Source organism: Pseudorasbora parva, chromosome 2, assembly GCF_024679245.1.
Source record: "Pseudorasbora parva isolate DD20220531a chromosome 2, ASM2467924v1, whole genome shotgun sequence".
NCBI lineage: Eukaryota > Metazoa > Chordata > Actinopteri > Cypriniformes > Gobionidae > Pseudorasbora > Pseudorasbora parva.
Genome location: NC_090173.1, coordinates 26,807,074 through 26,830,873, shown reverse-complemented (window position 1 = coordinate 26,830,873; position 23,800 = coordinate 26,807,074). Strand labels below are relative to the sequence as shown.

The 23,800-nt window shown below is 39.1% G+C and overlaps 1 protein-coding gene across 2 annotated transcripts in view; it reads right to left on the bottom strand.

Moving 5' to 3' along the window:
- Positions 1-23,800, bottom strand: part of plcl5 (phospholipase C like 5) — a 94,897-nt gene that overhangs the window by 25,816 nt on the left and 45,281 nt on the right. The window contains exons 1-2 of one of the 2 annotated variants that reach the window (XM_067413995.1): positions 13,075-13,216; positions 7,802-10,291 (exon numbers count right to left, since the gene is read on the bottom strand). In XM_067413995.1, the coding sequence (XP_067270096.1) occupies positions 7,802-10,240 (2,439 nt within the window). In that variant the 5' untranslated portion in view covers positions 10,241-10,291; positions 13,075-13,216. Of the gene's footprint in view, positions 1-7,801; positions 10,292-13,074; positions 13,217-23,800 lie in introns of those variants that run through there. The other variant, XM_067413986.1, reaches the window with a different exon arrangement.

Sequence of the window (23,800 nt, the reverse complement as noted above, 5' to 3'; positions counted from 1 at the left end):
ATCATAACAATCCTGTTTACCTGCCCAGAGACCTTATAGGCTTCACAATTAATCAGATTTAAACCGAAATCGTGATATGGCTTCGTGCGCTTATCTAATAATACATTTACTTAAATATATGCGCTGTGTGTCTCAGAGTAAAGCGTGGCACTGTGTCCTTTTACACACGAGCAACTCATGATCTGGTGTTTTCAATGCCTTAGAGAGGCATGGTTTTCCATAAATCTCTGCATCAGCTGTGTGGGTCGCTTATGACCTGCATTTGTGAAAGTAACATACTGCAACCATATTCCCAAACTTTTAATAAGAAGCGCTTAAAACAGTTGCCATCAACAAAGAGAAGCTAGGGTACATAACAAGCACATATTAATCTTAAAGGGTTAGTTCACCCAAACATTTAAATGCTCTCATGAATTGCTTAACCTAATGTCGTTCGATACCCGTAAGACCTCCGTTCATCTTCAGAACACATATGAAGATATTTGTGTTGAAATCCAATGGCTCAGAAAGGCATTCATTAACACCAATGTCATTTCCTCTCTCAAGACCCATGAAGGCACTAAAGACGTCGTTACAAAGCCCATATCACTACAGCGGCTCTACAATCATTTTATGAAGCGACGAGAATAGTTTTTAATAAAAAAATAAAATAAATATATAACGACTTATATAGTGATGGGCTGATTTCAAAAAGTTTAGAACGGTTATGAAGCAGCGTATTGATTCATGATTCGAATCTCATGTCAAACTGCTAAAATCACGTGACATTGGCGATACGAATCATGAATCGATACACTGATTCATAACGTTTAAAACTTTGTTTTGAAATCGGCATCACTATAGACGAGAATAGTTATTGCGTGCAAAAAAATGTTTTTTTAATAACGACTTATTCGTTATTAAAAAAACATTTTTTTGCACACAATAACTATTCTCGTCGCTTCATAAAATGATCCTAGAGCCACTGTAGTGAGATTTGTAGGCTTTGTAACGACATCTTTAGTGCCTTTTATGGGTCTTGAGAGAGGAAATGACATTGGTGTCAATGAAGGCCTTTCTTAGCCATCGGATTTCAACAAAAATATCTTCATTTGTGTTCCGAAGATGAACAAAGGTCTTACGGGTGTCGAACGACATTAGGGTAAGTAATTAATGAGGGCATTTCAATTTTTGGGTGAACTAACCCTTTAGGAACCTATATGGAGTAGTATTGCATCCTTTAGATCTCCAAATAGGTTTTAGTGTTATCAGATTTATCGGGCTCTTGCGGGAGATGTGTCCATACAATGAATATTGCCCTTTATGAAGTCATACAGGGCCATAATTGGAAAAAAAAAACTTTCTGAAACTTATTTGAACCCTGAATGAGTGTATTTGGCACAGAAATACTCTGTCATACGTCCAATTAGTTAGTGCAGAAGGTCCTTCGGATGAGACGTTAAGGGGGGGTGAAATGCTGTTTCATGCATACTGAGCTTTTTACACTGTTAAAGACTTGGATTCCCATCCTAAACAAAGACAAAGTTTCAAAAACTAATGTTGGGCGTTTGATGGAGTATTTCTGTGTCAAAAATACTCCTTCCGGTTTCTAACAAGTTTCAGAGAGTCTTTTTCGAGTATGGGTCGGCTTGACTTCGACAGAGCGGAAGGTAGGTAGGGTGTGCGCGCGCGTGACTGAGGCGAAAGAGCAAATGCACGCCCATAAACACTGCTCTCAGCTGCAGATCCACTCATCCGTGAACACTTCTGTCGCACCGCACTCCACTTTATTCCTATGGGTGACGTCAAGCGACTTTAATGCGCCCGCAAGGCATTCTGGGAAGGCAGCGCTGCATTTGAACCGATTTGAACGTAGAAATGACGGGAAGCTTTACAACATTGCTTCAGTCGCGTCGCAAAAGTGGATCTCCATGGTCACTGCTGTCAGGACTTCACGAAATCAACAAAGAAGTGTGTTTTTGACGGAGCGGTGACGATAAAGGTTCACGGTCGTGTTTTGGAAGCAGGTGGTGAGTAAAACTGCTTCAAATGTCTATGTTGTTGGCTATCGTCGCGCAAGTAAACATCAGTAAACAACACAATCGTATATAACGTTAGTTAATTCATCAATGGAGCATGCGATGTATGGTGTGTGTTTAAATACATTTGTTTAGCTGACCACTATAGGTGTCAGTTTGTTTATTGAAAAATCACCCAAACATAAACCTAGCGTTCTCACAAAGTGTGCTTCGTCAACGGTTACTCTATTGTTGTTCTATGTATAACGTTACACTAGTCTGACGTGCAAAACCGTTTTGCTTGCTACTGCTAAGGTTTAGTCGCATCCAATAGTCCATAAACCAAATCACGTCCTCATAAACTGCGAGTAAACAAACGCAAATGTTGACAGGCCACTAAATACAGTACATACCACAGAGACGGACGTCCTGCTGTTGTTGCTTCCCCTGTTCAATTTATTTCAGCCTCTAGATCTGATTCTGGATCATATATGTATTAGTTGAATCTGATTGATTGCTATAGTTTATTTAGGGTAGCGTTGTCTTCTCCACGCTTGAGGACGTCACCACTTTGTGCGCGCTCGTCATTCTTTAGCTCCGCCCACACGATACGCCTCCAGCCGCTCAGTTTTTTATATAATAAATATATATAAATAAATATAATAAAACTAAAGACTTTTCAGAGATATGAAGGATGCAATACTTCTTGATAGTATTATACTATAGTATTATTCCCCCCCCTTTAAAGGTGTTCCACAGGGGAGTTTCTCTGTGTTTTCTTTGTATATGCCTTTTCACAAGGCTGGATTGACACCCACGTTAAGCATTTTTCAATGAGCATAAGATAATGGCAAATTGAATCATTTAAATACTTAAATACTTAAGACTTTTTATTTTGCAGTTAAATTCTTATAATAGTAATATTTTATTTTAATATCACTACAACTTCTACCACCACTAATAATAAAAATAATAATATTTTATAGTTATATTGCTGTATAATCACACCATTTTGACCAAATTGTTCAGATCTACAAACAAGCACTGCACATTTACAGCTTTAAAAATGCATTTTATATTGCACTTGCAATTTTTATCAGAAAGTCATAATTGCATTTTTTTCCACTCGTACCCTGACTGTGAGTCTCTTTGCATCTACATATACAGTACACTAGATTCTTTATAATTCAAGAAATACCCAGACCTCATCAGACTGTACATCAGAGCTGTCTAATTATCAACTGCAAAAGGAAACAGCACAAAAGAAGATGTTATATGGAATAGAAAGAGATATTTTGCAAACTGATGAGGTTAAAACAATATTGGATCCCAATATACGGTCCTTCAAAACATTACAATATCTTTTTGTTCCACTGAAGAAAGTCATACGGATTTGAAACAACATGAGAGTGAGTAAATGATGACAGATGTTTTATTTTGGGGGGGAACTACAATGCTCTTTTGGTCTCATGAAAGCATGTGTCAAGCCGATAACCATTTACAGACATGTGCATTTACATACTTTTTTACACGCGAGAGTTTATATTTAGCACATTTATTAATCTGTGTTCCCTTTGAGACGACCCCTGAAAAACGCTTTCAACAGGATTTGCTTTTCTCTTGGGAAATCGTCAGAAAAAAGGTCCTCACAGGAATACCAAAACATCCCCACACACCTACCTACCACATTGGTTAACAAAATTACAAAAAAACAAAACAAATGATGCTTGTGTGTAAGGGAAAGTATTGGAGTGTTTAAATATTACTGTTTAAGATTTGGACTATTTGTTCATATAAGAGAGCTATCAGCTAGCACACACCCACCCACACATGTAAACAAAATGAGCTCCTCTATCTGTCTAATGCACTATTTTTTTCCTCTCCATTCATCATACATTTTTGTTATTTTCAGTTTAATGAACTCTTTGCTGCATGATCCAAATAGTGTAATTGAATTCACACACAAACAGCGTGGCTCAGGCCAGGAGAGCGCGGGAAAGAGCTTCTTCCGGCGCACGCTCGGATAATGTGTTCCAGACACTTCGTCCTGTGTTTGTGAAAACAAGGGTGTTTGTGTTTGCATGGGTCAGGAAGAGTGGGGGACTGGGGGGGGGTTGATGGGGGTCACGCTAGCTGAGCTATTATGTGAACATGGATGAAAATTATAGTGTAAAAACAGACTATTGTGACTATAGATATGGCAACAAATTGAGCTGAGAACAAAAAATGGAGGGTGATTGGATTCATTGGAATTTGAATTAGCAAGTGACCCAATAGAGAAAGAGAGAAAAAAACTCTTAAGAATGTAGATTGCAAATTTGAGCATATGGAAAGTGAAGGTATGTAAAATGTATAAACTCATTACTTTTCCCTAACTTTTACTTTTAAGGAACTTTTTGTCCTAAACTGAAGGCTTTCTTTTATGGAACACAAAAGGAGTAATCATGAACTGGGTTTTCTAAAACAAGGATATGAGGCCACAAGGGGGCGCTAGGGAAAAAGTATATAAAAAAAAAACATAATAATAATTAAAAGTGAAATATAAATGCAATTTATATATCTCTCTTACCTCATTAAAATAAGAGAATAAACAAATAAACAACTGAACAAATAAAATGTTTTTTTGTTGTTGTAATTTTTACGGTTTCATTATACTTTTTAAATATTGGTCAGAATTCATAAGATTAATCCCTTTTTTGACAGGTAAAATAATATTGAAATAAATGGGGATTGGTCCCCATTTTAACATCATAAAAACATTAAAGCATCTGCTCTTAGTCCTCCTTGACATGTTTAAGAGAGAATTAGCCATTTCTGATTCATGAACAAATGTTTTTTTCGAGTCAGATCCTTTCAATGAATCAGCTGATATTACATGATAGAAAGAAAATCACATGGCTTTATCATTTTGTGAAAATTCTAAGGTGATGCTACAATGAAACAAACAACTTCTTCTGTGTTTAGAACTATAAAAAGCAACATTTGAGCAATACTATCTTCCTAAAGCAGAAGTACATTATCATGAAACTCAATAGTTGTTTTTAAAGTTCTCATGGTAAAACAGCTGTGATTTATTATTGTCATCGAGGCATAAAACTGTCGCTCCATGACCATGAAATACTCATATTTACCCATGAAATATTGCAGCACAAGTCTAATTCATCCACTTACTGGCTCTGTGCTTCAGACACAATTAAAAAGCTCAGGCAGGTTAACTTTAGACAGGATGTTGTGCTAGTAAAAAGTGCTGACTCATGACAGTGTGCATAGTATACACTGAGTAATGTGCACTCCAATATGTCCTGTTTTAAAGCAAAGCAGATTCAGATTTAGACTAGGCTCCAATATGGTTGCAATGCAACCATATTTTTTTGCCTAAATTGAAAGATTACTTCCTCATGATTGATCGATAGCATCAAATTTAAATCTGACATGCAAGCCACAACTACAAATGGCTCTGTGAGACTAAAATAGTTCAAGATGTGCTTTCAAAAATAAAAATGTAAGCATAAGCTAATCACTGGTCTGTGCGAGTCTGTGCTGAAGTTGTTATTTCATTAGTGTGAGAGAGCGGTCCACAGAAGTGACAGATCATTCTACACAAACAGTGCTTCCTGTGGGACTGCTATGACACCAGGGTGACCGTGCTGTTTAAGTGTAGAGAGACACCGAGAAAGAGGAAGCAGCAGACAGATTGATGTTGAAACTTTATAAGCGATAGAGCAGAATAACATCCTGCCAAGTACAGGATCATTTGGCTCTCGATACTAGCGCTCTGCCCTCACCTTCCCTGATTTTATTCCAAGACACACCAGGAAAAAATAAAGTGTTACACAACAGATGAATTCTTAATAGCAGCATTAAAACCCTACACACATTCTGCAGTCTGTGACCGACGTTGTTCACTGTGTTTCCTTTAACTGCTTGCACGGTTAAGCATGAAAGGAGTGTTTTCCTGCACCCTCCTCCCTTCTTCTCTTCTCTTTGGACATGCATCAGTTTCTCTAATCAGTTGAGGAACTGGCTAATAGGGAACGGATTCACTGTTTGAACTGCACAGTGACTTCAAGGAGGCTAAATTAGGGCTCTCTTTAAAAAAGGTTTAAATACATTTTCCTTACCCTTTTCGCCGTTTAATAGTGTCTATTCTGGGCCTGATTATTTTTCTCTTTGTATGCTTTGAAAAAAGTAATTCATAATTTTGTTCTCACAAGGCTGGATTCTCTTCACCTCAGACAGAATTTAAAAGAACATCTTTTGGAATTAACATTTTGAGAACCACATACAACACACAACAATAAATGAAATGTGGTTCTTTAAATGAACAGCAATTTGGTCAATGGTCTGATGTTTAAATAGTACTTTACTAATAAATAAAACATGGTTTAAGAATCGGATGCAACTAAAATCCTATTCAAAAAGTGACAATTATTTAAAACATTAAAAAGTATAAATGCTCTGTAGTAAAACATGCTTCAAGTGAATTCAGGCATCACAACATTAAAAATGTGCAATACAAAAAGGTATTAATTTTGTAATATTCTAAAGATCATATTTAACAGTGTTAAATTAGTTTTAAAAATTAGCATACGATTATGGCAAGGGTAATCTAAATTTAAAAATACACAATGCATAATTTAAGCATCCAATATCGGCAAAGTTGCGAGGTCACTTTGCAGGGGAATGCAAGAACTGATTTTATGGACACATTAAAAGCACCGTCAGTAGCTTTGGATAAAAGCATCTGCCAAATAAATACAAATGTAAATGACTAGAAACACATTTTACTATCAATGTGAACACCAGAGAAATGGACAATGCGAGAAAATGTATGTATGCAAAAACACAGATCTGTGATAAAGGAACAGCAGGCATTCTGGCAAATTAAATAACACAACACTTACACGCATACGTGCACAAATTTAAAGACAAGGGGGAGATCCAGAGCAGAAGGACAGCTCAAGCTCGCCATATGTTTTCTGTCTATAATCATCTAATGGGATGTCCTTTGAGGTTTTAGTCTTCTTAAATTAGGACCATGCACAAGAGGACAGCATGTTAAATCTGCTGAGCATTGAAATCAATATTATTTGCAGCTTGCACCCAATCTTTCATTACATGAACTGGAATGATGTATTGCCTTTGTAACCCAGCAATTTCCCTCTTCCACTAGTATTCAGGGACAAAACATGATTAACATTAGCATTTGAGAAACATCCATAGTCTCTCAGATAAGTTCTCTTATCTGTAAAAACACATTTTGTGAAAGATATAAAAACATCTTTAGAAACGAAATGGGTATCCAGTTTTAAGGGCATTACTAATTAGCTCAACAACAAAAGCTTTTATTTTTCTTGTATCATTAACTCTCTCACTTACTACCTGTCCCTGACTTCACAGGTAATTTCAAGTGTGTGATTTCAATACCATGTTGTCATAATCCTTGTTACATCACCTTCACCTCCCTTAAACTGCCCGTAGGGCCAAGGCAGATTTCAAGACTAAAAGTGACAGCTGATGCCATTCCACAGGGAAGCATTTTTTTTTTTCATTGTAAGACCTTCATGTGGCATTGCAAGCAAATTTCACTTACATAAAAATATATTTTGTGCCATGTAGAGAGAATCTACTATAGTGGGCACAGTCACTGCTATCATTGATTACTCCAATACAAATAGCTATACAAATATCATTAGTACTTGTATATCAATGCTTGCTGTCAGAACGGCAATATCTCAAAAAGCTTAGGAGCAAACAAACTCAACAACCAAATCTTAAAAACATTGACCCTGAAAAGACCCTACCTGTACATTTTCCCGTAGGTCTGTTGCTTCCCGTAGTGGCTGTGTTGATGCCCTGAAGAGCTCATCCACTACTTTGATCCCTGTGGTCTTAGTAGAGGTGTATTCCCTTGCTTTGCGCCCCTTTCTCACAGAGAGACCCCTCTTATGGGCCTTACCCCCACCTCGTCGGTTTGTAATGGCAACATGAACAAACAGCGTGGTGTTAGGCAAAAACTCCCCTGTAAGTGACTGCAGTGGTACGTGCCGGTAGCCAGGAAGCAAGCACTCAAAAGGAATGGTGTACTGGCCAATAAACTCATCGCCAATGTAGTCATCATCAAGTACAACAAAACGTAAAGCAGCCAATTCGGGAAGGTTGATCTGGAACTCAAAGCTTTCATCAAAAATCGGATTGTCACCATTTTGCGAGACAGTTTTTGTGCGTTGTTCTGTGCAGTCTGCAGGAATTCCATGGATCTCCACATAGATGTATGGCTCTACCACATCGCCTTTAGCAGCAGAGCCTCGAGGCTTTGGTAGGTTTTGACCGCTGATCACCTTGATGTGGAGGAGCTGGGCTGAGACTCCAGGAAGTGAGTCACGAGCGTTGGCACTGAAATACGACACCTCCTCACGCATTATTGCTGGACGCAGGACATAGCCACAGTTGCCGTTTTGTCTAAACCAGCCAAGGTTCAAATCCATCATCAAACCTGGAGTCTGGTAATTCATTGCCACAATTTGGCAGCCACACTTCCAGAAGTCCTGTGGATTCATGTTGCTTGCATCAATGCGCATGGGCGTTGGGTACACCCGTGATAGAAATCGCTTATTGTAAGAGACAAAGTCCTCAGGAAACTCGTTGGCAAAGTGGTTGGCATCAACCTCATTAAAGGAGCAAATCTCCCAATACCTCTGATCCCTTTTCGACATCTCAAAGTCACGGAACTGCACAGACTTGCAGAGGGTGACTAAGTCTGAAAGTTCTCTGCAGAGTCGTAATCGTTTGCAGCCAATTCCGTTGAGCTGATCCTTATCTTCTCCACCCATCATTCTTCTGGACATCTCAAAGCCTTCTTCTTCATCTGTGACCTCTCCTTCAGAGTCACGAGAGTCTGCTGGCAGGCGCTTCCCTTTGATGAGTATCTTTCCCTTGAGTTTCTCAGGGGAGGGCAAATAATGGTCCTCCATATTAGGAGGCTCAATGTGCAGTTTGTCCCCAAGAATCTTCTTCAGGTGTTGAGCCAGGACCCTCTGTTGGGGAATACTGCAGTGTGTGACAAGACAAAGGATTAGTGGATACTCTGAACTCTCGAAGGCATACTGGTTAATAACATCTAGAACTTTACAGAAGGCCAGTTGGGATGCAACAGAGCTACCAACATAGACTACGGGCTCACAGTCAGGGCCATCCCAGACTACAACCTCAATGCTTCGACAACCCATGCGCAGCGCCCTAACGTAGCTACTGAGGTCTGATGAGCCCCAATAGTGATCTTCCAAAAGTGAGGCGTTGTGGGAAGAATTGATGTAGTAGTGTGAAAGGGGCTGTGTCATATCCTGACAAACATGCTTGTGCTGTGGGTCAAAAATGTGGCACTCGGATGACAGGAGGTAGTGTGTGAAGCCATCTATGGATAAGTAGCCATTGTTACGTCCTTCAGCGGAGGGTTCGTACTTGTGCACAATCTCCCGACACATTTCTTCTGTGACTCCCTCCACTCCCTGCTCCACTTCCACAAAGAGCATCAAGTCTTTGGAGTCCAGGTACTCTTTGTTGCTGGAGAACTGCACCAGCAAGAAAAATATCTCAGGGCGTGTGCACAGTTCGCAGTAGGCTTCTACAAACGTGTCTAAATCGATGCCTTCACCATAGCAATCCTTGGCCTTTTGCAGCTCTTTGAACTTCAGTTCAATGCGAGGCTCCCTCATGCCAGGATTGAGACCCTTGATGATTTGGGTGGCCCGGAATAAGTCAATGTGTCCTTGCCTTTCTGGATCAGCAAGCTCAAACACTGACCCAATCCAGGATGTTCTTACACTAGGTTGATTGGGTTCGACTACACCCACCATGTGCCGCCCATATGAGACCAGGTACCGCAGTCCCATCACCCAGGTGCTAACCACTTCTGCCGTGCTTGCGACCAGATCCAAGGACTCGTAGTTGTCTCCATATATAATTGAGAATGCACACTCATCCGGGAACTGATCCGAAAGGCCGTTGCTGCGTAAGACGGGGGTTTTCTTTCCCAATCGAACTTCTTTGATGCTCTTGATCTCAAGCTTGGCTTTCTCCGAGTCTTTCTTCGATGGCTCCCAACGGAGCCAGCGCATGTCAGGGTCCAACAGGAAGTAACGATTGTACATGCGAGAATTGGAGCGAACTTTCTTCATCTCACAGCCTTCCATCATGAAGGCCATGCAGGCGGCTGTGCTGTTCATCTTGCGATCACTTGGCATGGAGCTGAATGAGACAGTCTTCTTCCTTGACTGCCTCTGCTTTGAACCATCCTGCAGAAAGAGAACAAAGAAGACTGGTAAGTATAGCTGACATAGACAATCTAAAAAGGAAACATTACACACAATGGTGTATTACATTATCAAAGCCTACAGAACATGCTAGAGATGTACAATGGTGAAACAAGCAAGAATTATTTTATAATAACAAAATGAAAAACTAAATTATTACTCAACAAAATATACCTCTCCCTACGTAACGATACATAATCAACCAGTATTGACTATAAAAAAATAAAACTAATCACTGTCACGACAACAACAAACCAGTGTGAACATGATTGAAGAAGCTGATGAGACCGCTTAGCTTGGCCCCGTGGATGGGAAATTTTGTTTTAAAAAAACGAAAGATTGGAAGCGTCGTCAAGTGCATGGTTGTGTGCAAGCTACAACAAGGAATTTGCGTATCACCGCAGCACATCGAGCCTCAAATATCACATATATGCTTTTGCTAAACTTAATGGCAAACATTGCACTGCTGGACTGAAATAAATAAACTATATTTTGTTGATTAAGCTTATGTATTCAGTCATTATTCAATGGTATACTAAAAATACATGTGAAAAATTACTTCTCATTGTTCGCAGGTCAAATATTTATATGCAATTAAAATGCAATTAATTTCGATTAATTAATTACAAAGCCTCTAATTAATTAGATTAATTTTTTTAATCGAGTCCCGGCCCTAGTAATTTTTACTAGCTGAATAATTCAATAATAACTTTGTTTTGACAGTGCTTACTTAACTGAGAAATACGTCATTGCTGTAATTGAATGTATTCATATTTATTCAATGTCAATCATCACAGTATCGCATTCATTGTCACATAAGTTGAGTATATTGCTGCAGCATTAATATGCTGATAATGAGTAATTTCGCTGGATTGACAACCCTTGCATGGAGCATGGCAATTACACATTATCTTATAGACTGATATGGATATAGGCAGTAGTAATCACTAAGGGGGAAGTCAGGTTCAAAACAATGATAATAGACAATAAAACATGAACAAATTTACAACTACAGTATATACATTAAGTCGGACATGTGTCAAAGTAAAAAAGAAAAATGATGGCCTAGAATAAATATAAGGACACTAAGGTAAAATGCTATCTACAGCTACCTCAGATGGAAAAATTAAGTTTTTACCACACAGGTCAACGTAATCAATCCCACAGCAATCAGTATAAAAACAGACTGGAAAGAGCAGTCAATGGCAGATAAGACACTTAAATAAAGCGTTTAACATATAACCTCTGATAACAACCATTGTGTGCCCGCCCTTTGTCACGCTTAAAGATGCATAAAAGAAAGAAATGTAGAGCGCAGGGATATTTAAACTCTATAAAAGATCAGAAGTTCTTTTCTTCAACAATAACAAAATTAAAAATAAAAAAAATCTATAAAGTTTCTTAATTTTTTTTTTTACAATTAAACACATCCAGACACTACCAGTCTCAAACCAGCAAAAACAACATGCACACACAGAAGATCAGAGATATGTTCACTGCCAAAGGAAACATCAAACAGATCTGATTACTTGATCTAAATATGAACTTCTGCTCTGGAGTCTTTCCAAGTCAAAGCACAAGCAAAGAGGAATACCAGGGGAGTCTTTAACTGGATCCAAACCCTATCAAGCTCATACCACATCAACCTACCTCTGATGAAGAGGACTGTTATGGCAGCTGAGCTTTACATACACTAGATACAAATGTACAAAAGCATGCACAATGTCATACTACACTGTATTAAGGCTACATTAAATAAAAAAGCTGTTGTTGAAGTTAGTCCAGTAACTTTGAGACCATTTTAAGAGGGAGTCGTGATCTGGCAGCAGAATGGTGCCACCTCTGACACACACACACACACTTTAATTTGCCTCTACTCTGTTACCACTATGGTCCAGGTGCACACGAGGCCCATGGCACTTGTTCATTTTTTTCTGTTTAATTAATATTTTCCAGGTAGGGGATCTGATTCTTTTTGTACGGTTTTGGACTTGTATATACATCACACCCCATGAAGAACTACCCCTCACTGTATATGAATAAACTGTATACAATTTATTATGAATAAATTGCACAATAGTTCAATTGTGAGGGTTTTTTTTTTCATCTTGGACCATAACCCACTTCCCTAGAGACTATCTAGCACAGTGTTTCCTGGATCACTTTTTGTTGGCTCTGCTGTAACCGTTGTGCAACAGTAAGCAAAATAGTATTTTACCTGAACATTTAATGTGAGCTTGCAGTCTACAGTCGGCCATGAAATAATGGTAAGAAATGACTTGATAGTGAGGGCTAGAGAACTGAACAAATGGCTCTCAATAAGCCAGTTCTATTTAGTGAATCAAAAACATATTGTGCAACCAAAGTATGAACAAATTATTCTTATAAACTGAGTCTTTTAATGAATTGTTCAAGAAATGACCCATGGTGTGTGTGACTTCATGGGGCAGTACTTTGATTTCACACACCGACCTTGGGCTGTGTTCGAAATCGCCTCTTATTCTTCTTAGTCTCATCCCAAACTCCCACCATTGGTCAGGCTGGTTGAAATGCTCAAAAATATGACTTCAACATTGAACACTTCCAAGTAATTTTTTCTGTATTTACTATTAATATTCAAACAGGCTTGTAATGAGAAGACGCTAGACAACAGATGAAATGAGCAAAGAAAAAGCCAGGCAAGTAACTGGCAACTACCAAATACCAAGGCTGAGGGTTGCATTTCATTTCCTAAAAGATTCTAAGCTTATTTGGACACAGTTTACCTGTGCATCGCTGCACAGGAAGTCATTTCACCAAGCCCCGAGCATGTTATTGGAAGCAGATCCTTGAGGGTCGTCTGAGTGTTAGCCTCGTTTCATGACACAGCTGTGCTTGCACCGAACTGCTGAAGGGTGTCTGCAATCAGACTGCTCCTGAGTGAGAATGACAATGGTCAGCGCATGTTTTTTTTGATTGTCTCTCCATGTGATGAGGAGTAACTGAGAGAAAAAGACAGAGAGGTAAAAGGTCACATTGCACCAAGTTGACAGAGAATGATTGTGCCCTGACCTTTGTCATTTAAAAGGATAGCAGAACATACATCTACACAAACCCAAACATACGAGACATGAGAAGGAGCATGACTGTCTACACTCACAGCTATTTACACTAGTCAAAATGTCATCCTGTCAGCATGTCTGCTAAAGGATACACAAACATATCCTTATCAAATAGTCTGTTCTTCTAATATGTGCCTATAGGAAAGAAAGAAAACATTGACTCTTTAACATCTTAATTATTTAAAATCTGTTATTTAAATGATTATACTACAGAGAGCGATCAAAGAATACTCTTTATAATGTTCAGATCGGTCTAACACACGTATATCTGCAGTGCACACTCGTCCAAACGGCTGTTATAATGAATGACGCTGTTAAGCTCAATAGAAGCTCTTACAGTATTCATGTCGATTTCGTGTTTGTTGTTAGTTGTGGTGAAAGCATTTTATGAGAGAAATAACATTGAGAGCTCTGAATAAACACGAGTGAACTTTGCAGATACAAACAAAATAAACTCGCTCTCAACAACTCGGTACAATAACCCTTTCTCAGCAATCTTTTCCCAGCTCCCCTGTCCCGTAGTGATGTTACGTTCGTGAACGAATCGTTCTTTTTGAACAAATCTTTTAGTTGAATGAATCGGTCATGTAGTCTATTGACTCATGTTTCTCATTCACTGAAATTCCTCCCTCCACCGCAGCGTGGCGCTATTAGCAGCTCTGTGGACTGTTTCATTCTGTCAAAGAATGACAAAACCTCAAGCCAATGGCATTCGAGTATGAGATGTGACGAAGCATGGGATTGGTTGAAATCACTGAACGAATACGCCCTTTACTGACCGAGAGGCTTTTGCTGCGTCCCAGTTCGCCTACTTATACTACGTCCTAAAAGTATGTACTCTTTTTGTGAAGAAAAGGTATATACTTTTGAGTGTGTAGCAGAAAAGTATGCAAGCTTCGGGACATACTACTTCGCCATCTTTAACGGACTCTGTCGCTTAGTTACGTGCATCCCGTCACCATTTATCTGCCCTGTCAATCATCGTCAGATTCGTCATACTTCAAATCCTCCACATTCAGTTTAATCTCCTACCATATCGGAGAGAAACGTAGCCGCTCGTTGATCTGCCATGGGTGGGTCTTTGTGGGTCAGAGACTCTCCTCATGTGTTTGCAGTTTAAATATAATGATGCATTAAAAGTTCATGGCCAAACGTGTCATTAAAAAAGTTCACAATGCTGCTGTAGGTGAAATATTATGTGGCCAACACTGAATAAATATATTTTTGTCAGGTTAAATATTGATAGTTGGTCACTCAAACCCCTTTATCTAAACTTTTTAACCGTCGGACTCGCACACTCGTCATGTTTGTAGTTTTTTAACGCATTTTGTCCGTGTTTGTAGTTCTAATCGAATCCTCGTCCAACAAGCTGAGATAGCGATGGGTTTCTCCACGCTTGAGGACGTCACCGCTTTGTTTGCGATCGTCATTCTTTAGCTCCGCCCACACGATACGCCTCCAGGCGCTCGGTTTTTTCCGTAAAGACTCGGTACAGCCTATATTTCTTTTATAAATATGATAAAACTAAAGACTTTTCGGAGATATGAAGGATACAATACTACTCTATAGGTACTCAAGATTGACATGAGATTGACTGAAACTGAGTGTTTCACCCCCCCTTTAATATTCACTGGATGGTCATATACCTTTTCACCGCTAGATGGGGGAAAATATCACACAGTGTAGCTTTAATGAGTAGATTATGCACATTTTAATAAAGACAAATCAGTTTTTTTGTAAGTTAATGGGTTCGTTGACTTATGACATTACACATAACACTCTTTTTCGTCACCGGCGGTCATATTTATGTAATATAAAAAAAAAATGTTACTGAACGAATCAGTGAACGAATTTGAATGAATCATTTTGGTGAACGAACTGAAAATGAATGACTCTCTTAAAAGAATCAAAATTTCCACCACTACTGTCCCGGCCCTGGACTGGCAGTGCTGCAGCTGCTGCTCATCCCTCACTAAACCACGCCCCTTCCACCACATAATCTCATTTCAAATGCAGATGTCAGCCAATCACAACAGTGGGTGTTTTCACTGAGGTTCACAGCAGAAACGCCTCTTGAAAGAGAGCATTCAAGCCAGAGGGCTAATATCAGTATAGAAAAAAATGCCTTTTATTTCTAAATCATGACATTTTTTGATGTAAAAACCATACTAACAATACAAGTACACTTCAGGAAACATTATAAAATAATAAAACAATCCATGCCATGGCACCTTTAACATAAGCATTGAGCTGGTCATGATAACACTTATTTTCAGTCAGTGGGTCATGATTTGGCAAAATCCAATAACAAACAAAAATACATTTTTTTTAAGGAAGTTAATTGCTTCATTTGAAGAATAATATAAAGGTTAATATAAAAAAGAAGCTTTTGCTGTTTTATATCTGTGCTTTTTTTTGAAGAAGACTGCAGATGATTGCCAAAAAAAAAACAAAAAAAAAAAAAAAAAAACAGATGGTGCATGGTATTACTTTGTGCATTTAATTCAAATCATAGCAAAGGACACACACATAACGATAAAGTTCAAAGAGGTTAATTTAGCATGCTGTTCAAAAAGAAGATAAACTGCTCAGACTGATAAACACTGCCATGACAGTAAATGTTCACACAACCAAGCATACATGCTGTGTATGTTGAAGAGAACAGGATGGGTCTCCATGGTATTATCTGCCTTGCACTCAGCTCATGTTTTTGACATTATTTTTTATATTTTTCCAGCTTGGGCATGTGTCTACTCCAAAGGGACCAATTAGAGCACTGTCTGTGATACTTCACTGATCATACTAGCTCAAATGCATGCGTACAATCATTCATGTATGTGTGCATGGCATGTACATTAGTCAGTCTTTGTATGAAAGTGTGAGTGTAATTTTTCTCTGTCAGCTGCAATGCAGGTTGTAGTCAAGGTTTTTGTGGAGGCATAGGGAATGCTACTCAACCAGCCCATAATATAATACCTTTAACAGGTTTCCGTCTTTCAACATGGTGCATTTTAACTCTATCTCCTTTTTTCCTCCATTAGATGTAATGTTTTGTTATCATACTGTACATACCTGCTGTGATTTTTTTCCCACAACGTGCTGTGATTTTTTTTTTCTATTGCCAAAAAAAACACGTAATCGTTCAGTTTAGCAGTGCATTAATTAGTTGTTAGTTCTGTAATACTTTAGAATGAAGTTAACACAAAAAACTGAGCACCTGTTCTGAATCAGTAATTACCAACAGAAAATATGCTTATGTTATGCTTTAGTCAATCAGACACTTATGAGAGGTCATTCCACGATTAATATAAAGACTGTTATAAGTTGTTATAAGTGAAAACTTGTTATCAGTCCCAAATTCAGTACAATATATTGGTTTCTTCTGATTGGTCAGAAGGTCTGAACTCATACAGTATATGCATTATTGATGCAATCATATCTCAGGAGGCAAAAGAATGTTCTGGTCTGGGTAAATGGATCTAATCATGGTCTCATTGCGTGGGTATGCTTTACAGGGAATGTGTCACATCTGAAAGCTGTAATGGTATGGGGTTTGACCTGCATTTATATTGCATAATGCATTTGGCTGATGCTTTTATTCAAAGCGACTTCAAACCTATGACCTTTGCATTCCTAGTGGCATTTTGTTTGAGCTACAGGAAAGCTTTATTTTTAAAACAAGTTTTCCCACACTCAATAGATATAAAACAACTGACTCCAAATTGTAATTTGAATTGAATGATTTTGGCCCAATGCGGCAAATTTGTATGTTTCTTGTCAACAACATATACAGTGAACAGATTAATAAACCATTAAGTCAGACAATTGTTGTTGAAATATTAATAAGTGTAAGAATTTCTTTTGAATTACAATATGATCTATTTCATCATATTGCTGTCATTTTGTACACACATTCCACTCAATCTACCAGTCATTTATTAAAGCACATGTAAGTGTGAACTTACAGTAATTATTTGTAATTGTGTTTAGTGTTCGGTCAATTAAACAGTTCTCTAGTGTCTGTGTAATCTATCTTTTTATGCGAATGGCCGCACGTTGTGTTCTCAAGTTTGTGTGTATGTTAAAAATGCATGAGAACCAGTTTTAGCAAACTCACTCTGCTAAAATTACAGACTGAGGAAACGAAACATAATCCTAGGCTACGGACCACCCGACTGAAAGAAAGAAGGGAACAGAGAGCTTTAATGAGTGAAAGAGAGATTTACAGAGAGGGAATGGAATTGATATTAAGCACTGAACATTTTAACTTATTAATACATTATATATAGATAGATAGATAGATAGATAGATAGATAGATAGATAGATAGATAGATAGATAGATAGATAGATAGATAGATAGATAGATAGATAGATAGATAGATAGATAGATAGATAGATAGATAGATAGATAGATAGATAGATAGATAGATAGATAGATAGATAGATAGATAGACAGATAGACAGATAGATAGACAGATGAGTATTTGTGTGTTTGTAAGAGTGGAAATATAAGCATCTCTTTATTTAGCACAGAAGTCTTGGCTTGGTTCTGCTACGTGAGGGTTCCTCTGGCATGTGACGCGGACCGCCCCTGCAATGGCACAGCCCACACACTTCTATTAATACATCCAGCACGGGTGCACTGCTATAAAGCTGCTCAGCCCACTGAGCACCTCTGTGCCTTTGGATCTCTCCTGACGCTCCAATGGACCAGAACTTCAGGCCTCGAAGCAAAATACTTCTTCTTTGTCTTGCTGCCAAATTGCAAAGGCTACAGTATCTGGTTTCTTTTCTACACAGGAGCGAAGAATAAACCCAACTTGATTCTGATTTGACAGATGCACTATGTAAACTGTCACTGTACTCTGTTGTCTTGATTGTGCCGTGCGCTTGCCTTTTGATGCCGCTGTTCTTTTGTACCTGATGTTCCACAGAGTTTGAAAGCGCTGCTCTTGAGAACTGAACTATTTCTGCATGAACATTACATCTCCAGAAGCCTGAACTGTAAAATGTTTTCACTAATCTATTTTTCTTCCTTTAGACCAAAGCATTTGAGCAGGATTGTGAGATAGCTTTTTTTGAAAAATATCATTTCAAGCTGGAGAAAAAAAAAAAAAACGAAATGTATTGTTCTATTTCTGTTTTTTTCACACAATAACTAAATCTGAAGGTTTTGAAGGCAACCTGAGACAAATACTGCATTGAATAATATATATCTATATATATGTCAAACAATTAATTAATTATTTTTTCTATACTGTGGTGAACAGCAAATTCCAGGGCCCAGTTTATGGCCGGGCTCCTCTCTGTCTGCAACCATAGACAAAGGTTTGCTACATTTTGATTGGCTCTTGGTTGGTTAACATAAACAGACTGTCCAAAGCCATCAGATAAAGATGCTAGGTCAACAGCCAGACACCTCTTAGAGGGCAAGAAGAAGACCTCTAGTACCAAGCCTGGGAAGGATAGGACTTTCTCATTCGTCCACATGCAGTTTCTGTCCTTTATCCATTTAATAAATAATAATAATAATAATAATAATAATAATAATAATAATAATAATAATAATAATAATAATAATAATACATTTTATTTGCATTGCACTTTACATTTGGAACTAATCTCAAAGTGCTACAGTTAAGCATTCCAAATCTGAGGAGCGGCAGAACAGAAAGCCCGATCACCTAGAGCTGAGCTTAGTCTTGGGAAGATGGAGATGGTTTGAGTTTGTTGAAAGAAGTGATCGAGCTGTAGTTGAAGGTGTGAGTAGTTCTTTCAGATAGGAGGGGGCGTTACAATAGATGCACTGGTGGGTTAGAAGGGAGACCTTATATTCAATCCTGGTGGAAACAAGAAGCCAGTGAAGTGAATGGAGAATTGGTGTGATGTGATGTGATCGTAACTCGCAACAGGATCCTTGCTGCACTATTCTGAACACACTGCACTCTCTGCAAGCTTTTGTTAGGGATCCCGATGAGAAGTGCATTACAGTAATCCAGTCTGATTAATTGATTGATTTAGAAAATAATTCCTGACGTTTTGGATCTATAGGATCATCAGGGCCTCTGAAATCAGCAGGAGTGGGAGGAACAAAGAGGGATCATAATGATCCATCCAAATCCATTTCTATTTATGTAAGGAAACCTTCAAACTGAGGTAAACTATCCATTTCATACTTATTCAGAGACATAGTATTCACGGTAACAGTTATTTGTTGTGCAACATCTTACACAAATGCAGCTGTTAATGACCACATAAATTAATGTGTGAATTTTTCCATCTTGTTTGGACTCTATTTGTTTAGAATATTGCCAAAGGTATTTTGTTGGTGGTTTGGAAAGTGATTGGTAAATTAACTGTGAGATATTAGCAGATACATTATTGAGTCCTACCCTGCAAGGGGTAGATTGTATTGATCAATCAAGTTCTGAGTGTCTGGCCCAGAGAGGAAGAAGACAAACAGACATTTGCAACAAGGTTAAGCTCAGGAGAGCAAGCCTTCATGTAAAGGCCTTTCGTCTGCATGTTCCAGGTTGTTAAAGACCTCGAATGAATGAATGAATGAATGCATGAATGAATGAATGAATGAGGCATTTATATAGTGCTTTCATATGTACTGTACACCCATAGCGTTTTACACTCATGTCAGGGATCTCTCCTCAACCACCACCAGTGTGCAGCATCCACTTGGATAATGCGACAGCAGCCACAGCCAGTGCACTCACCAGCGATGTTTGGAGAGGAGAGAGGGTGATAGAGCCAATTCAGTGGATGGGGATTATAAGGAGGTCATGATTGGTAAGGGCCAATCGAGGGAATTTGGCCAGGACACTGGGGTTACACCCCTACTCTTTACGAGAAGTGCCATGAGATTTTTAATGACCACAGAGAGTCAGGACCTCGGTTTAAAGGGGGGGTGAAACACCCAGTTTCAGTCAATCTCATGTCAATCTTGAGTACCTATAGAGAAGTATTGCATCCTTCATATCTCGGAAAAGTCTTTAGTTTTATTATATTTATAAAAGAAATATAGGCTGTACCGAGTCTTTCCGGAAAAAAACGAGCGCCTGGAGGCGTATCGTGTGGGCGGAGCTAAAGAATGACGGGCGCAAAGCGGTGAGGTCCTCAAGTGTGGAGAAACCCTTGCTATCGAGCTCAGCTAATAGATATATGATCCAGAATCATTCAGAGGCTGAAATAAATCGAACAGGAGAAACAGCAACAGCAGGACGTCCGTCTGTGGTATGTACTGTATTTAGTGGCCTGTCAACATTTGTGTGTCTTTACTCGCAGTTTATGAGGACATGATTTGGTTTATGGACTATTGGATGCGACTAAACCTTAGCAGTAGCAAGCAAAACGGTTTTGCACGTCAGACTAGTGTAACGTTATACATAGAACAACAATGGAGTCCGTTAGCGCATTTGAATGACGAAGCACGCGATCGTGTTGTTTACTGATGTTTACTCATGCGACGATAGCCGACAACATAGACATTTGAAGCAGTTTTACTCACCGGCTGCTTCCAAAGCAGGACCGAACCTTTATCGCTGGGACCGCTCCGTCAAAAACACACTTCTTTGGTATGATTTGGTAAAGTCCTGACAGCAGTGAATGGTGGAGATCCACTTTGCGACGCGACTGAAGCGATGTTGTGAAGCTTCCCGTCATTTCTGTGTTCAAATTGGTTCAAATGCAGCGCTGCCTTCCCGGAATGCTGTGCTGAAGCGTTGAAGTCGCTTGATGTCACCCATAGGAATAAAGTGGAGTTCGATAACGGAGACTATAACGACGACTGGATCTGCACCTGAGCGAGTGTTTATGGGCGTGCATTTCCTCTCTCGCTCTAGTCACGCGTGCGCACCCTACCGGGAGAAGAGCCCGTACGGCCCATACAAGGACCTTCCGCTCTATTAACGTCAAGCCGAGCCATACTCGAAAAAAACTCTCCGAAACTTGTGAGAAACCGGAAGGAGTATTTTTAACACAGAAATACTCCATCAAACGTCCAACATTTGTTTTTGAAACTTTGTCTATGTTTTGGATGGGAATCCAATTCTTTAACAGTGTAAAAAGCTCAGTATGCATGAAACAGCATTTCACCCCCCCTTAACGTCTCATCCGAAGGACCTTCTGCACTTACTTCAGGGTCTCATCTGTGCATTTCATATTTTAGCTCCTTTCCCCACTGCATTGTTACCTATCAGCACAACCAGTGGAAGAAGTCACCACTATTGCACTGCTCACTCGACCATGTGAAATGTAAATATCACTAAACCAAACCTCTTTCCAGAGACCTTGGCATTGTTGTATATTATCAGTATATGATTTTCTAATTTACCTTAGATGAAATATAGCTGATGCTAGTTAATAGCAAATAATCTTTCTTCTTTTTTTGAAGAACAATAAGGTTCTTCACCTTATTAGTTTCAGAGAAACAACAGTTCCATAAAATATATTTTAGTATCCTTCCATAAGATAACACAACTGTTCCACACACTTTACTTAATCACTTGTATTTTATGCATCTTATGCACTTTCTTCCTTTATCATTAATGGTATTCATTTAGTAGCTGTGCTGATAATATAGAAATAGGTTGTACAGGTATCTCACCAAGTTCTACAAATATCTCACTAATCATTCATCAGCTGACCAACTCCCTCCAGTTTACATTCATTCTAAATGATTGAACCTGTTGGGAGCGTTCTCAAACTGCCAAGGTAAAAGTCATTGGCTGCATGCAAAAATCACATACTTCCCTACTATACAGTATAGGCCAAAAACACTATGTGACAAAAGAAGCATGTCCAAATTCCCAGTATTCATCAAAGAGTAGGAAAAACGAACAAGGATGACATACAACATCTGACAGGATTCTGAAGTGTGCATATACAGTTCCTTCTCAAAAAATTAGCATATTGTGATAAAGTTCATTATTTTCCATAATGTAATGATAAAAATTAAACTTGCATTGCACACCAACTGAAATATTTCAGGTCTTTTATTGTTTTAATACTGATGATTTTGGCATACAGCTCATGAAAACACAAAATTCCTATCTCAAAAAATTAGCATATCATGAAAAGGTTCTCTAAACGAGCTATTAACCTAATAATCTGAATCAACTGATTAACTCTAAACACCTGCAAAAGATTCCTGAGGCTTTTAAAAACTCCCAGCCTGGTCCATTACTCAAAACCACAATCATGGGTAAGACTGCCGACCCGACCCTGTCCAGAAGGCCATCATTGACACCCTCAAGCGAGAGGGTAAGACACAGAAAGAAATTTCTGAACGAATAGGCTGTTCCCAGAGTGCTGTATCAATGCACCTCAGCGGGAAGTCTGTGGGAAGGAAAAAGTGTGGCAAAAAACGCTGCACAACGAGAAGAGGTGACCGGACCCTGAGGAAGATTGTGGAGAAGGACCGATTCCAGACCTTGGGGGACCTGCGGAAGCAGTGGCCTGAGTCTGGAGTAGAAACATCCAGAGCCACCGTGCACAGGCGTGAGCAGGAAATGGGCTACAGGTGCCGCATTCCCCAGGTCAAGACACTTTTGGGCTACAGAGAAGCAGCACTGGACTGTTGCTCAGTGGTCCAAAGTACTTTTTTCGGAAGAAAGCAAATTTTGCTTGTCATTCGGAAATCAAGGTGCCAGAGTCTGGAGGAAGACTGGGGAGAAGGAAATGCCAAAATGCCTGAAGTCCAGAGTCAAGCACCCACAGTCAGTGATGGTCTGGGGTGCCATGTCAGCTGCTGGTGTTGGTCCACTGTTTTATCAAGCACGGGGTCAATGCAGCTAGCTATCAAGAGATTTTGGAGCACTTCATGCTTCCATCTGCTGAAAAGCTTTATGGAGATGAAGATTTGGTTTTTCAGCACGACCTGGCACCTGCTCACAGTGCCAACACCACTGGTAAATGGTTTACTGACCATGGTATTATTGTGCTCAATTGGCCTGCCAACTCTCCTGACCTGAACCCCATAGAGAATCTGTGGGATATTGTGAAGAGAAAGTTGAGAGACGCAAGACCCAACACTCTGGATGAGCTTAAGGCCGCTATCGAAGCATCCTGGGCCTCCATAACACCTCAGCAGTGCCACAGGCTGATCGCCTCCATGCCACGCCGCATTGAAGCAGTCATTTCTGCAAAAGGATTCCCGACCAAGTATTGAGTGCATAACTGAACATAATTATTTGAAGGTTGACTTTTTTTATATTAAAAACACTTTTCTTTTATTGGTCGGATGAAATATGCTAATTTTTGGGAAGTTTTCATGAGCTGTATGCCAAAATCATCAGTATTAAAACAATAAAAGACCTGAAATATTTCAGTTGGTGTGCAATGAATCTAAAATATATGAAAGTTTAATTTGTATCATTACAT